The following is a 16,441-nucleotide window of genomic DNA, read 5'->3' on the forward strand; positions in this document are numbered from 1 at the left end:
TCCAGTGCTATTTTATAGCTGGCCAATAGGAGGTACCCAGGTGGTTCAAGCAGACATGGTAACACCATAAAGCAACATATTTGAGTTCAAGAACATAGCCTGGGTAAATTATAGATGCAAGCTTGCATGCTGTGGTGACATGTTGGAATTCCATTGTGCTGCTTTATTCTTTATTATAGATTGTCCTCTCCACCAAACTCCTCATAAAATTGTGCTGTCAAAGCTTTTTCTTCCCTTGCCACATACTATTCCAAGGCCTTTGCCAGCACCGTGGGACATTTTACTACGTTAAAAGTGCTAAATGAATGCAAGTTGTAGCTGATCAGTAACCACATTAAGAATTGTGCGGGTGCAACCTGAGTTGATTTCTCTTTTCTCCCTCTGGGGAACTACCTTGCTGCGTCCTTTTTGTGTCTTACCCCAATGATTTAGCTAAGATAACACGTTCACTTTAAGAATAAACAGCTATAATCCAATATTTTACCATTATTTGGAAGAGTGCCTTGGTTCAGTATTGTTACTTGGATGCTTGAATATGAAAGAAAGGCTTGCATTTATATAGTGCTCTTCATGACCACCGGACACCCCAAATCGCTTTACAGCCATTGAAGTACTTTTTGAAGGGTAGTCACTGATGAAACGCGGCAGCCAATTTGCGCGCAGCAAGCTCCCACAAACAACAATGTGATAATGACCAGATAATCTGTTTTTGTGATGTTGATTGAGGGATAAATATTGACCAGGACATGTACAATATGTACACATAAGAGCATAAGAAATAGGAGCTTGAGTAGGCCATTTTGAGCCTGCTCCGCCATTCCTCAAGATCATGGCTGACCTTCCACTTCAACTCCACCTTCCCGCACTATCCCCATATCCCTTAATTCCCTTCGTTCCCAAAAATTTATTGACCACTGTCTTGAATATACTCAACGACTGAGCATCCACAGCTCTCTGGGATAGAGAATTCCAAAGATTCGCAACCTTTTGAGTGAAGAAATTTCTCCTCTCGGTCCTAAATGGCCTATCCCTTATTCTGTGACTGTGACCTCGTGTTCTGGATTCCCCAGCCAGGTGAAACATTTTCCCAGCACTAGCCCTGTCAAGCATGACCTGTTTATATACAATGCTGTAACTTTAGCATTTTATGTTTTAATTTTAGCAGACACTTTTTCATCAAAATGCAGTAACCATAAGCAGTAATATTTCAGTATATGTGTGTATCCAAGCTTAAACACTTCTGTTTATCTTTTACAGTTATTGGAAAGGTTTATGATTATGCCATAGACTTGTGGTCTGTTGGTTGCACACTTTATGAGCTATACACAGGAAAAATCCTATTTCCTGGCAAAACTAATAATCATATGCTGAAACTCATGATGGACTTAAAGGGCAAAATGCCAAATAAGGTAGGAAAATGAACCTTAGAATTTGATTTATATTCATTAGGTAATGAGAACTTTTAACTTGAGTGTTTTGTAGTTTATCAATCATTTGCATTTAACAGTGATGCTTTGAGAATGAATTTTCTAATTTCTTGTCACGTTACTAAGGAAAACCAAATTTTAAAATTGAAACATTTATAGATGTAATGGTTTTTGGGAAGATAAATGTTTAAGCTCGGTGAGCAGTTAGTTTTCCTGTTAAATTGTTAAATCATAGTGACATGGAATTGATGCTGTATCACATCGGTACTTGCATGTGTCTTAATGAGTCAGTTATACTTAGCATTTTGTGTCAAGCCAATACAGAATCTGCAGCATAGCTTTGGGGGATTCAACTTGGACTTTTTTATTAATGTAAAGGAGGTATTCTTGCACTGTAATGGGTACATAACTCGCTTTAAACAGTTGTACTGACTAGGATCATCTCAATCTTTAACTTTTTTTGAATGTCAAAAAGCCAATTGTCTCACTGGCTCTTTGCTAACACTCAAAGTTTTATTGGTACTTGGATGCTGGTGCACCGGGCTCTGCATGCATGGAATTTTGAATTGTCTGTGGCGGTTGAACTACATCCACTGAGTATGGAAGGCTATACCCAAGGTCGGTACATTAGTGTTTTTCCTGTTGTATTCTTCTAGTTCTTGAACTCCACTGCAGTTTCGATTAATGTAGATGAGCAGCTCAGTAGGTCTTTTTTTAAACAAAATAAAGTTCCATTCTGTAGATGTTTTATCTTTATGAAAATTATAAAATTACTATCACAGAAACCAACTTTTTTGTAAATACTGTGTATTTATAAATTGTTTATTTTGTCAGATTTTAATAGTTTGGGTACAATGTCAGTATTTGAAACGTGTTTTCTTCTCTACAGGGTGGTTTATGCTATTAGCTCTAGTTACCGTTTTTTTTTTTTTTTAAGTTTTACGAATCTTTATTTTCTGCCACTTTCTCTCTTGCCACCCAAGAAAGACTCTCTTTTTGCAAGATACTGTAGGGGCAGGGAGCTCTGTTGCGTCGACCTTTTCAGTGCCACAGCCGCATTCTTCTATGATCTGTAAAAGATTAGGCTCTCGAGCAGTGAAATGTCTCTCTGGTTGGCTTCCTGTGTGTTTGCACAGTTGTGTGAAATGTATTTGATTCTTTTCAGATGATCAGAAAGGGTGTCTTCAAGGACCAGCACTTTGATCAGAACCTGAACTTTATGTACATTGAAGTGGATAAAGTGACGGAAAGGGTTAGTGCACTACAGCTTCTAATATATTTTAGAACATTTTCCATTACAAAACTGACCGTTGAAGGCAAGCAAAGAGTTGGGAAACCTTGAATTTAAAAGTATCGTGTATTTTCTATTTGTCAGCTTTAGGATTATATACTCTCCATGTTTCTGTCTTTAGACTGCAGCACAAAATTATTTGCTGCTTTTAAAAAGTCATGTCATTTAGATCAGTGTGTTCCCCTTATGTTGATAGCCACAAGCAATCCTTTTAGTTGAAATGAGAACAAACCTTGACCGTTCTGTTGAATTCCGCTTCTAAATTCAACATCTGCGGCAGTGCATGAAGATGTAAAATAAAATACAATTGCCTCCTCGAAGAAGAACAAACATGAGAGATAATCGTCCTGGGTTCCTCTTGCACCTCTGTTCCATTTTGCAGTGAGTTGGGAGCATAGTTGTAGGCGCTGTGTGGGATCCATGGAGACCAGAGAAGGAAAAATTAGATGGAAAAATGTTTCAAAAAAAGCATTTTCCTCTCTCTCTTTACATCCCTTTCCGTTCTCTGGCCTGATGACCCGCTTCCAATCTCTAGAAATGTCAATTTGTGATTACCACTTGGAACTGTGTGAAAACAATCTAGGCTGTCTCACTGGAGTGTATAAAGCTTCTCCTGGGTATTCCGGCTGGCACAAATAACTTGCGAGTCGTGGGCAATATTTATTAAGGGCTGCATTGTGTTGCAGTTTCATTTCTGTTCAACCCTGTGCACAATTGTAAGTGTGGATGTGCACTATAGTAAATATATAAACTGGAAGATATCCTACTAAAAAATATTCATTTTTAAAATATATTTTGTATCCCTGATGTAAAAGACTTTGTGATAAATAGAATGAAACACAAATGCTGCACTTTGTCAAATTAGACTCAAAGCTTTTAAAATGAATCCACTCTAATCTTGCCTAAACCTCAACAGTCGGCTGAAAGGGATTTTACTTGTGGAATCCCAGTGTGCTCCCACCCCACCACCAGCACAAAAGACAACTCTTGGCTCCTTAATGAACAAGAAGTGAATTTTGTTTCCCTTTATGTCTGTCATGAATTGCTATCTCTGAACTAACTATTACAGAAATCGCAGCTACTGCATATAATTCATAGTCTGATTTGAGTCAGAAGCCGTACCTGTTTCCTTTGTCCCAATAATGTATTATACCGTGTGTTGATGTGCCACGTTTTCAACAACTCCTGTGAAAATTGAATTTGGAGGTTTTTGTTTCAGGTGATGCTGTTTGTAGTCACTTTGGGAAGAGTAGTATTTCTAGGTAGCAACTGTAGCCTCAATGAGGTGGCTAAGAAGGCAGACAGGGTGCATTCCTTTATTAGCTCAGGCATCGAATATAAGAGCAGCGAGGTTATGCTAGAACTGTATAAAACACTAGTTAGGCCACAGTTAAAGTACTGTGTATAGTTCTGGTTACCACATTACAGGAAAGATGTGATTGCACTAGAGAGGGTACAGAGGAGATCCAGGAGGATGTTGCCAGGACTGGGGAATTTTAGCTACGAGGAAAGATTGGATAGGCTGGGTTTTTTTCTTTGGAACAGAGGAGGCTGAGAGGAGACTTAATTGAGGTGTATAAAATTGAGGTTCTAGATAGAGTGGATAGAAAGGATCTATATCCCTTAGCAAAGAGGTCAATAACCAGGGGGCATAGCTTTAAAGTAATTGGTAGAAAGATTAGTGGGGAGTGGAGGAAAATATTTTTCACCCAGAGGGTGGTGGAGGTCTGGAACTCACTGCCTGAAAGGGTGGTAGAGGCAGAAACCCTCATCACATTTAAAAAGCACTTGGACATGCAGTTGAAGTGCCGTAACCTACAGGGCTACGGACCAAGAGCTGGAAAGTGGGATTAGGCTGGATAGCTCTTACGACCAGCACAGACCCGATGGGCCAAATAGCCTCTGTGCCGTAAACTTCTATGATTCTATGAGGGTAAAAGTAACGGCAGAACAGGTAGCAGTTACCAACAGCCTCGCTAAGGGATGGAAACATTTCAGAGAAATGGAATTGGTTTGTGGGAGTAGTTGCATAGAGACTAGATTGAGTGTGAGAAAATGTACCACTGCTCCTACAGCCTGTTTTAATTGAGGCACGTTGTATTGAAGTTGAGTACAGGTAGACTATCCTTTATCTGCACTTCCGAAAACCTCTTTAAAAACCAAATGTTTTTTCGTGGAGCGTAAGCCGTGTGCACGACATGACCCGAGTGGCGCCAAACATGACCGGAGTGGTCCGGGAGCTCTGCCTTTCCCTGTGAGCAGGGCAGAGGGTCACAGAGTTCCCTCCTGGGTAAGAGATTGCAGGCCGAGCCGGGCAGCATGAAGGAGGTACCGGGAGAGTGAACCCAACAATACAGCAGCCTGTCCGATAGCTGCAGCGGCCCGTCAGATAGTCTTTTCTCCCCCCCCCCCCCCCCCCCCGACCTGATTTGCGGGCCAGCTTAGTGTAGGAGTCAGCCGATATCCGGCTTTCCCACAACTGGTGGCGGCAGTTGAGCCCCAGACCCCCGCTAAGTCAAGGAATTCAGATACGGAGCAGGGGGGGAGCCGGATACCTCGATCTAACGGCGGAAATCAGCAGCCGTTTTGTTAGGTTTTTTTTCTTCCCCTAGCATTTTTTTAAACAGTCAGGCTGTGGAAAGAGTCTCTGTAGCTTAGCAACAGCTTCAGAGACGCTTCCAAGGCAGGGCCCGAGTGTTTACAAGCTGTTGCTAAGCAACAGTGTTTGTTGTCAGATACGGAGATGAAAACCTTCTGAAATCCAAAAAATTCCGAAAACTGAAACACAGCTGGTCCCAAGGTTTTCGGATAAAGGATAGTCTACCTGTAATACTATTGACTGTAATCATTGCAATTCTCTTGGCATATATGGTATGCACTGCAACTTCCTACTATTCAAATCCATTAAGTACTGTGGATCTGCACGGAAATTTGCATTGTCTTCAAGAGATGATTATGCCAGTGAAATTTAAATGCTTTAAAAGGCAATTTGAAATGAATTGTTTTCAATCCTTTGATCCTATAAAATTTCCTGACTAAAAATGCCTTGCAGAAGTCTGAAGGATGGATGTATATCTAAAGAAGGTAATGGACATTTGTAATGTGTGTTTTAAGTCCTTATTGTCATGCATAGACCCTAGAATTTGATATAATTTGAAACGGAATATGAATGCATAGACAATGGCACCTTCTATGGTGTAAACAAAGCTTGAAGCGATGCACTCTGAATATTCCACCAGTTCTAAATTACCAACAGAGCCCCAGAAGAATGTTAAAGGAAGAATTTGCATTTATATAGCACCGTTCACATCCGCAAGATGTCCCAAAGCGCTCAACAGCCAATGAATTACCGTATGAAATATAATCACTTTTATAGACAAATACAGCAGCCAATTTACACACAGCTACTCCTATAAATAGCAATAACATGACAAGTTAGTCTATGCCTGGTGGTGTTGGTTGAGGGATAAACAATCACTGGGAGAACTCCCCTCCTCCTCTTCGAATAGTGCCTTAGGATCTCTTGCATTTGCTTGAGAGGGCAGGCGGAACCTCAGTTTAACATTTCATCCCAAAAAAACTGCACCTCCAACAATGCAGCACTCTTTCTCCCCCCCCCCCCCCCCCCCAGTACTGCACTGAAGTGTCAATTTAGACTGCTCAAGATCAGGAGTGGAGCTTGAACCCACAACCTTCTGACTCGGGTGAGTGCTTCCACTTAGCCATGGCTGACACTTATAATTGTTATATTATGGAAAACATGTTAAAATGTATACTGTTTGCAGATCACACTCTCTGCACTGCATGAATCATGTCGAGGTTTGTTTGCATGTTTGGCTCCATTGTCTATGCATTCATGCTTTGTTTCAAATTAGATCAGATTCTGGGGCCTTTGACAACCATAAAGACATAAAACACACATTACAAACATCCATTACTATTTCTAGATATGCCTGTTGCTTTATTGTGGCATAAACATGATAAAAGTGACAATAGTCGAGTATAAAGATCTTGATGTCCCATAGGCATCATTCAGATCATGGAACTGTTTTTATACATTTTAACATATTGTAAGCACAAGAAACCTGTGGAATACACATACTGATTCATACTGTGTAGATGGTATGGTCTGCAAAGGATACAGATTTTCGCATGTTTTCCATAATCGAACAAACCATGTTTGGGTCTAATGCTTTGAAAGCATAGAATGTAGCAGAAGACATTTAATTGGAGCACCCTGGCAGTGAACAGTTCTATACAATTCTATTAAACAAGCTCTGTCGAGTGTATGGGTATGGATTGGTGCCTGAGCTGCAGTAACTTTGCAATGTGATGATTGAGACTTACACCGCACAGAAATATAAGTATGTGCCATTAGACAATTAGAGAAGGATCTACTGCAAGGTGGCTGACTTGCCTTTAGTTTGATTAAGTGTTCTGCTCCATTGTACTTCAGCTATGGTGCCTTTAGCACATTATACTTTTTTTCTCTGCGACTATTTGCAGCAAAGTTTGTAAATCAATATGAAACTATTACGGTTATTTTTAATTTAGGACGGTTAAAGTGTAAATGCTTTACCATGTCGCAGGCTTAATCATTATTGAACACATTCTGTGGTCTTGCCTTGACTTTGGGTAAAATGCGTGTCGCCGTAATGCTGCTGTTAAGTGCACAGTTCTGAATGTTTTGCACATCTAAAATATTGAAGCACAAGATGCATCCAGACACAGGCTGATTTCTTTGTTTTTTTGTTTTAGGAGAAAGTCACTGTTATGAGCACTATTAATTCTACTAAGGACCTGTTGGCTGACATGATTGGTTGTCAGCGTTTGCCAGAAGACCAGCGTAAAAAAGTTCATCAGCTCAAGGACTTGCTCGAGCAGATTCTCATGTTGGACCCAGCCAAACGTGTCAGCATTAACCAGGCACTGCAGCACCCATTCATTCAGGAGAAGATTTAATCGGAGGATTTAACGGGTTTGAGCAATTAAACAAAGACTGGAAAAGTCAGAGAAAAGTATTTTAGTATATGTGAAACACGATGTTTACCGTGAAATATGCATGAAGTTAAGTTAAAAGAAAAATGTTACTTCTAGTAGGAATATGAGTCACTGTAAATATATTGATTTGTTTTTTCCAAATGTTTTCTTCATACTTACACTGTAGTTTTGTTGAATTGTTTTAACTGCTAAGACTGCACACAAACTGTTTATTAAAAAAAAAAGTTATTTTAAGATCTTGTAAACGATGGTGTTTCTGTAGAAGAATTTTGGCTGCAAATCTGCAAAATGCACCTTTTTGTTTTTGTGCAGGCTTAGCCCATCCTTGTCTCTGTAACAATGGCCGAGGTAAAATGATGTTTATATTCACATTTTCCTAGGTGTGTGTGCGCAGGCCAGCATGCCCTTGGTGTACTCAGTGCCGAAGGGGTCTGTCCCTACCTGTGCCTGCTCGCAGGGATGGTCACATCATTTAAAGCAGGTTGTGTACCACTTTCAGTACACTGAAGGTAAGCTAAACCATCAACATTACTGGTGTACTAGCATTCATTGTCACAGATAGGCACAGCTCATGAATGAGGAGTATTGGCATCATGGCAGAATGCCTTGCATGCTGGCGAATGTGATAAGATATTAACTAGCTTGTGAATTTGCTAATGTACTGCTGAAACTATGCCAATTTATAGACTTCAGTGCGGGGAAGCTTGATGAGTATAGCACCTTCAGTGTACTGTTCATTACCCTTTGAAGTTGTTATAGAATTGTGGTAGAAATATGTCAATGCCATAAAATTCTGTTTCTTAGTAAATCTGTACCTATAGTCCATTAATAAACAGAAGCAGTTTCATTTAGTCATTAAAATGGAAAAAGATTGGGATTTTATATTTCTTTGTAGATGTCTAAAATATGACTGAATTTTTAAAAATTAAAATTAAGATTGTTTTACAGTAAGAATTTCCTTTGCTACGTTATGTGCATTGGTTTCATTATTTGTGATCATGTTGTCTCTCAATACAGGCATACATAACCTTCCACTCTTGAGCAAAGCAGCTGCTTTTTAAAGCGGTAATTGCTTCTTTACCTTTTTTCTTTTGTACATTTAATTTGGTTTTTAGTTTTCTTTTGTTTAAGATGAGTTGTGATGACTTTGAATTGTAGTTCTGTACTTAGCCCCTTCACTGGCACAAGCTACCATTTGATTTCAGACTGCAAAAGGATCTATTAAACCCTCCAGTTTCTGAGTGCAGAACAGCTTTTTTTTTTGATTCAGTAAACCTTTGCACCTGTGTGCAAATAATCCATGCATTAAATGGGCATAAAATTTTTGATAGCGACTTGTTGAAATAACCAACAAAGAAAGGTAACATTCAAAGACTAGCTGATCAGAACTTAGCGATGCACTAAGGCCTGCAGACTTGCAACTGGCCAGTGAAGGAGTTAAAATAATTGCACAATGCCTTTGCTTATATATAAAGGTAAGTTGGGGCATTTTGTCAGACAGCAGCACACTCTTCCTGCATCTAAAGTTACCCTTGCAGAATACCGGAGGATTTTGGTATGCATTATAGATACATTGATGAATAAAGTATTCGTTTTGGATAAACATTATTATAGCTGTTTCACAGTGGCCCTACGTGCAGTCAAGTCTCTGTACAGCCATAAAACTACAGTGGTGACTTGCTGATCTGATCTGTTTTTTTAATTTTATTTTGTTATCCCAATTGTCTTGGTATGAAATGTTTAACGAGCGTCATTTTCTATGTAAATGTGACATTTTTATCCAACAACCTTTTGTACAAAGTAAAAAAAAAAGTAAGATTATCAAGTCACAAATCAATGCACTCAACGTAAATTGCCTTTAGTTGCTGTAAGCCTTTCACTTACTATTTCAAAAAAAAATAAAAACTGGTAAAAATGATTTATGCAAAGGAGTAGTTGATCAGTTTCCTAGTGTCTCTTTTCAACATCAGTTTAGTTAATGTTTTAACTTACTGTGAAAGTACCTTTTTAAAAGGTGGTTACTTATTGGAAATGAGTGTCTCAGAATAAGTTAAAGGTCACCACAATTCACAAAGCTGTTTGGAAGTCTGATCCAGTTACCCTGTTACTGTAAAATGACTAATGTTTTGTACTGTTTTCTTACTTCCCTTCGCTGGTGCTGAGAGAGAAAAGAAAGCACGTTATGTTGCTATGCTGGGAGGCAACAGGCCACGTCGCCTATTCCATGGGCCTGCTTTGAATGAGACACCTTCTCCTTCACCTTCTCCACAAGGTCATTTCTGACGGCATGCCTAGATAAGCATTTCATACCAGATGAAACGTGCATTTCTTGCAACTGTTATCTTTTAAGAAAATAAAACACTTTTCTTTGAATAGCTGACACTTCTAAGGGTTCTTTGCTTTGCTCCTGTTGAATTGTGATGAATGTAAAGTTTTTAAATTAAGTCTGAGAGCTTCACACTTGACGTACAAAAGCAAAATACCGCGGATGCTGGACGTCTGAAATAAAAACAGAAAATGCTGGAAATACTCAGCAGGCCAGGCAGCATCTGTGGAGAGAGAAACAGAGTTAACGTTTCAGGGCGATGACCTTCCATCAGAACCGGATGAAAGGTCATCGACTTGAAACTTTAACTCTGTTTCTCTCTCCACAGATGCTGCCTGGCCTGCTGAGTATTTCCAGCATTTTCTGTTTTTATTTCAGACTTGGTGTTTACTCAAGAAAATTATTTAAATTCCTTATTGTTATGCAGAATTCTTTCACAGGCATTTTTTTTTTTTTTTTTAAAGCACAGCAAAACTTAAGGGATCAAGGTGTTTCTTTACTTGTTCTCTGTCTCTTAGGTGCACCCTGATGGGAGACGATGCATATTGCAAGAAAATGAAGACTGAATTAAGGTTTCTGTCCCATAAAGACAACACTTACAGTGACTTTAAGTAACTGGAATATCACTGTTTGCTTGTGATTTTTTTCAATTAAAATGGTGTCTTTAAAGACCTTCATTGCTAACTCTCAACTGGCAGGGACCAGTATCTTACCTTTATTGTTACTCTTCTAAGTGAGAGATTGACAAATTGGTTACAGGTTTAAATGAACTGTGCATGTTTTACATTATAATTTGGGTAGTTCATTTAGTAAAGTAAGGTAGTGTAAGATTGGCCTAGAGTCGTAACCTTGTAAAATCAAGGTGCCCGACATTTGTATCTTTACCAAAGACTGTTTAGTGATTTCAGAAACCAAAATAGCCCCACTTTTTGTTGGATATTGTCTTTATAGTGAAAAGAAATGATTTGCTGCAAGTGTAGTAAGGTTTTTTAAAAAGCTATAATTCTGTCAGCCTAGCTTGAACTCTGTAGTACAGTCTCTGGTGGTAAATTTTGGTTATCTTCAGACTTTTGTTTGTTTTCTTTTTGCAGGGTCTATTTAGGTTATATGTGAAAGCTTTAATATGCAGTGAAATTGATATAGCAGATAATCCATATCTCAATTATCATTCTGTATGTGAATGACCTAACTGCCATTATAGCAGGCAATATCCAGGTTTGACCCCCATTTCCCATTGGCCTAGTTAAATATTGCACTGCATTTTTGTTGCAGGGAACCTAGTTAAAGAGAGTTTATAAATAGACGGGCTATGTTGCAAATTGAGGGGTAATTCATAAGTAAGCTTGTTTCATGTTTGAATCATGTTATACTATTTTCTTATCCTGTGTTTTATTTCATAGGTAGGGACCACAATGTAAAATGCCTACACCTGCGAATGATGATTCATTATCTTAGCTTCAACACCAGTTACTGACAGCAAAGAGTTCTTCAGTATTGAATGAAAGTGAAGACGGTGGTTTCACACACTTATTTTTCAATACGGTTATACTAAAAGTATAATTGTATTGCTGTTTGTTGAAATATTTCAGCTTTAAGTTGCAGATATATATAAATAAAATGCAAGAATTTGCCTGTTTTACTAATCTTGGGTACTGGTCATTCTGAAACACTAAGAAACCCTACAAACTCAATAAAACATCTTCAACTCAATAAGACATCTTGACAGTGGACTAGAATGCTAATTTCTAGGTGTTGAAACCACAGTAATGTGTGCATTTTGTCGACATTTTGTATTGTCTAGCTGCAACATTGTAAATGTAATACTTTGGCAATGCTTAAAATATTTTTATTGCTTTCATTAAAAGAATTTAGTATCAAAGTGATTGTTTTCTTTTAAGATTCTGTTATCACTAAGTGAAGATCAATTTTATGTCCTGGTTGCTGAAGAAAATTTCCCCATTAGCGCATTAGCAAAGCATATTTATTTTTCTCCTCTTGTCAATGTTACGAACATTAGGAACAGGAGAGTAGGCCATTCAGCCCCTCTGGTCTGCTCTGCCATTCAATCAGATCATAGCTTATCGGCACCTCAAATCCATTTTCCCCCCTTGCTTCATATCCCTTGATACCCTTACAAGCAAAAAAAAAACCTATCTGTTGAAAGTTTCAATTGTCCTAGCATCCACAGCCATTTGGGAGAGAGTTTTCAAGATTTCTGCTACCATTTTGTGTGGGGGAAAGTGCTTCCTGATCTCACTCCTGAATGGCCTGACTCTAATTTTATGATCCCTTGTTCTTGATTCCCCTACCAGAGGAAATAGTTTTTCTACATCTACCCTATCAAATCCTTTTTATTAAAAAAAATTTAAACACCTTGATCAGATCACTCCTCAATCTCCTATACTCAAGGGAATACAAACCAAGTTTATGCCACCTGCCCTCATAATTTAACCCTGTAAGCCCCTGTATCATTCTGGTGAACATGCACTGCACTCTCTCCAAGGCCAATATATCCTTACTGGAATGCAGTATTCCAGATCAGGTTTGACCAAGGTCCTATACAACTGATTTTAATGATGTGTGTACTTGCACTCCCAAATCTCCTCCCTCCTCTAAAGCTCATCACCATTTAGAAAAAATACGATTTATCTTTCTTGCATCCAAAGTGGATGGCCTCAGACTTGCCCACATTGAAATGCATTTGCAAAAAGTTTGCCCACTTGCTTAATCTGTCTGCCCCTCTTCCATCTACACTGCTTGCTGTCCCTCCAAACTTTGTGTCATCTGCAAACTTAGATATACAACTCTCCCATCATTCAAATCATTAATAAATATGAAACACCACTTGTTGCATCCCGCCAATCGGATTACATACCCTTTAACCTCACTTTGTCTCCTACCTCACAATCAATTTCCAACCAAGTCAAAAGGCTACCTCCAACTTCGTTCACCCTCTCATTTTTGCTAATAAAAGTGGTGGTAATAAATGTTGGCACCAGTTTCCATTTTGAGCAGCATGCTAGAAAAAGTTCATGATCTCTGTTTAATCGGGCCTTTCACATTGAAAATATTCTTTTAAAGTACTCTGGCTGGGTGATCTCTCCCCCCTCCTTAAAGGCTATATCAGCACCAAATCTAGAGTTAGGACAGAGGATAGCCCTGGAATAAGTTTCTCTAGGTGAGTCACTCCATATGTCTGAACACCTTGCTGAAGCAAAGAATGTCACAACTGGTTTTGCAGGGCTATGGGGGAAAGGTGGGGGAGTGGGACTAGCTGAAGTGCTCTTGCAGAGAGCCAGCATAGGCTTGATGGGCCGAATGGCCTCCTGTGCTGTAACCATTCAATGATTCTCGGTAACTTGGGCTCAGCCTATCATTCAGCTCAAAACAATCTGGTTCACCTTTGGCCAACGATGTCTCAAAAATTAAGCATTTTTGTGGAATCTTCCTTTGTACTTTCTGGACCTGTACTTCACAGGGTTATCTCCATAGGTCACTGAGTCGTTCATTTTAAAATTTTTGCAGTCTTATTGTCACAAAGGGAAAGATTGGAAACATGTGGAGTGGACTGCAATAGGAAGCAGTGAGGGTTGATAAACTTGCAGAATGGGTGTGCAAATGAGATGAATTTCAATATAGATAAGTGTGACGTGATGTAGTTTGGTAGGAATAAAGAGGCCAAGAAAATAAAGTCTAAATGGGGTAGAGGAGCAAAGGGATCTAGAGTAGATTCACAAATCAAAGTAATGACAGTTAATCAGGCCCTAAAATAAGCAAACCAAGCACTGGGATTCATTTCTAGAGGGATAGAATTGAAGAACAGTGAAGTTAAGTTAAACCTGTATAGAACCTTGGTTAGACTACACTTGGAATACTATGCACAGTTCTGGTCTCCACATTGCAAAAAGGAAATAGAGGCACTGGAGAAGGTGCAAAATGATTTAAGGATGATACCAGAACTGAGGTTAGCACCATCAGGAAAGACTGAACGGGCTGGGACTCTTCAGAAAGCTGAGGGGATGACCGAATAAAGGTCTAAAATTATGATGGTCACTAATAAATTCAGTAACAGATTTAGGAGAAGCTTCTTTACCCAGAGAGTGGTTAGATGTGGAATTTGCTACCACTTGGAGTGGTTAAGGTGAATAGCATAGATGCATTGAAGGGGAAGCTAGATAGGAGGGTGAAAGGAATAGAAGGATATGCTGACAGGGTTAGATGAAGTAGAGTGGGAGGAGGCTCATGTAGGGGCATAAACACTGGCACGGAACTGTTAGGCTTGAATGGCCTGCTCCTGCGCTGTAAATTCTATGTTGGTGTATAGAAATTGGAGGGAGAAGAGGATGGAGTATAAAATGCTTAGGATGAATTGGAGAAATTTTTGAGGGAGTGGTGATTTGAGCCATATTTGTTTTTTTTAGACTGGCCAGATGGATTGCAGAGCCTTTCCTGGTCCTGTACCTTCCTATGTTTAAAAACATCCCAATATTTCACATACAATGAATCACTTTGAGATACAATGGCTGTTATGCAGAGAAAATCAAATCATTCAGCACAAAGCAAAATCCCACAAACAGCAATGACACGTGACTGGTTAATCTGTTTTTAGTGGCATTGGTTGTGGGAGGAATGTTAATCAAGACATCAAAAGAACTCTGTTGTCTTCAAACAGTGTCATGTGGTCTTTTACGTTCACCAGAGCAGCTAGACAGGTCCTCAGTTTAATGTATTAGCTGAGGAATGGCACCTTCATCAATGCACCACTCAGTACAACACTGGAGTGTCAGCCTAGATTATGTGCTCAAGCCCCAGTGTAACACTTGAACCAATGACCTGATTCAGAGGCAGGAGTGCGACCAATTGAGCTAAGCTAGAGTATTATCAATGTTAAGCAAAGATGGAGAAAAAGGAGCTTCTAGTGCTGTGGAAATGTCATGCCATGGAAGACCACTAGAAATTGGAACAATTTTCATGAAGCTATATAAATGCAAGTTGTTGTATAGTAAAGTCAGAGTTAAACTTGAAATTTACCTTTGAATGGGAGGGGAATCACTGCGTATATTGGCAATGAGAACTTCCTCTTTCACTGATGTACATGCAGCTAAGGAATCTTTCAGCAGGAAGTTAAAAGTGGGTAAAGACCACGATAGAGCACGTTGTACATGGAAGCAACCGGCCTTTTCTTGTTTCATACCTATTATATCTATTAACCATAACCATTTATTACCACGTGTCACTTGTGACCAATGCAGCTGCTTGAAGCACCAGATTGCAAAATTCGGTGATTTTGTGAACACTACACTGAAATTTCAACTTTACTCAAAGTTGCATTTTTATTACTAGGGTTTGTGGAATTTCAGGCATTTGAATTTTCTAGGAGTAAAATTATTTCCTTGTTCTGGGAAGCCATGTTGGAAAATGATACGTCAGGAAGCAAATTAAGGAATTCGGAAAATGGTGTTGAAAACTGCAGTTAATTTCAGAATGGCCTAATTCACAAACTAATTTATACATCTATATCAACCACTTGCATTTATATAGCACCTTAACAAAACATCCCAAGGTGCTTCACATGAGCGTTATCAGACAAAATTTGACACAGCCACATGAGATATTAGGACAGGTGATCAAAAGCATCGTCAAAGAAGTTGGTTTTAAGGGGCAGCTTAAAGGACAGATATGTAAAAAGGCGCGGAGAGGTTTTGGGATTGAATTCCAGTGGCTTGGGGACCAGGCAGCTGAAGGCACAGCCGCCAATGGTGGGGCGAAGGAAATCGGGGGGATGTACAAGAGGCCAGAATTGGAGGAACACAGAGATATTGGTGGGCTGGAGCAGGCCATGGAGGCATTTGAACACGAGCATAAGAATTTTAAAATCGATGTGCCAATGTAGGTCAGCGAGAACGGGATTTGGTGAGAGTTAGCATATCACTCTGCTGGCTCAGACTGTGGCACACTCATGACCTGTGTGGCCCGATCTTGCACTCCGTCTAATGTGCAGTCAACAACAACAGCTTACATTTATACAGCGCCTTTAAAGTAGTAAATTGTCCAAAGGCGCTTCGCAGGAGCGTCATCAAACAAACTTTGATACCGAGCCACGTAAGGGGATATTAGGGCAGACGACCAAAAGCTTGGTCAAAGAGGATTTAAGGAGCGTCTTAAAGGAGGAAAGAGAGGTAGCGAGGTGGAGCGGCTTAGGGAGGGAATTCCAGAGCTCAGAGGCTCAGCAGCCGAAGGCACGGCCACCAATGGTGGAGCGATTAAATTCGGGGATGCCCAAGAGGCCAGAATTGGAGGAGCGCAGATATCGCGGAGGGTTGTGGGGCTGAAGGAGATTACGGAGATAGGGTGGGGCGAGGCCATGGAGGGATTTGAAAACCAGGATGAGAATTT

General features: G+C 39.6%; 1 protein-coding gene across 7 annotated transcripts in view; it reads left to right on the forward strand.

Annotated features, from left to right (window-relative positions):
* LOC147117853 (serine/threonine-protein kinase PRP4 homolog) overlaps nt 1-11,924 on the forward strand; it is a 52,810-nt gene extending 40,886 nt beyond the window's left edge. Inside the window, exons 13-17 of one of the 7 annotated variants that reach the window (XR_015078547.1) lie at nt 1,258-1,409; nt 2,593-2,679; nt 7,477-9,991; nt 10,564-10,656; nt 11,446-11,924. Coding sequence is in view for 1 of the 7 variants with exons in the window: in XM_085989225.1 (XP_085845351.1) it covers nt 1,258-1,409; nt 2,593-2,679; nt 7,477-7,680 (443 nt within the window). In the remaining 6 variants the exon portion in view is untranslated. Of the gene's footprint in view, nt 1-1,257; nt 1,410-2,592; nt 2,680-7,476; nt 10,098-10,563 lie in introns of those variants that run through there. The other 6 variants (XR_015078546.1, XR_015078544.1, XR_015078545.1 and 3 more) reach the window with 6 other exon arrangements.
* Nucleotides 11,925-16,441: the final 4,517 nt, after the last annotated feature.

The sequence above is a fragment of the Somniosus microcephalus genome, chromosome 5, assembly GCF_052327205.1.
Source record: "Somniosus microcephalus isolate GS21.2 chromosome 5, FLI_Smic_1.0, whole genome shotgun sequence".
Lineage (NCBI taxonomy): Eukaryota > Metazoa > Chordata > Chondrichthyes > Squaliformes > Somniosidae > Somniosus > Somniosus microcephalus.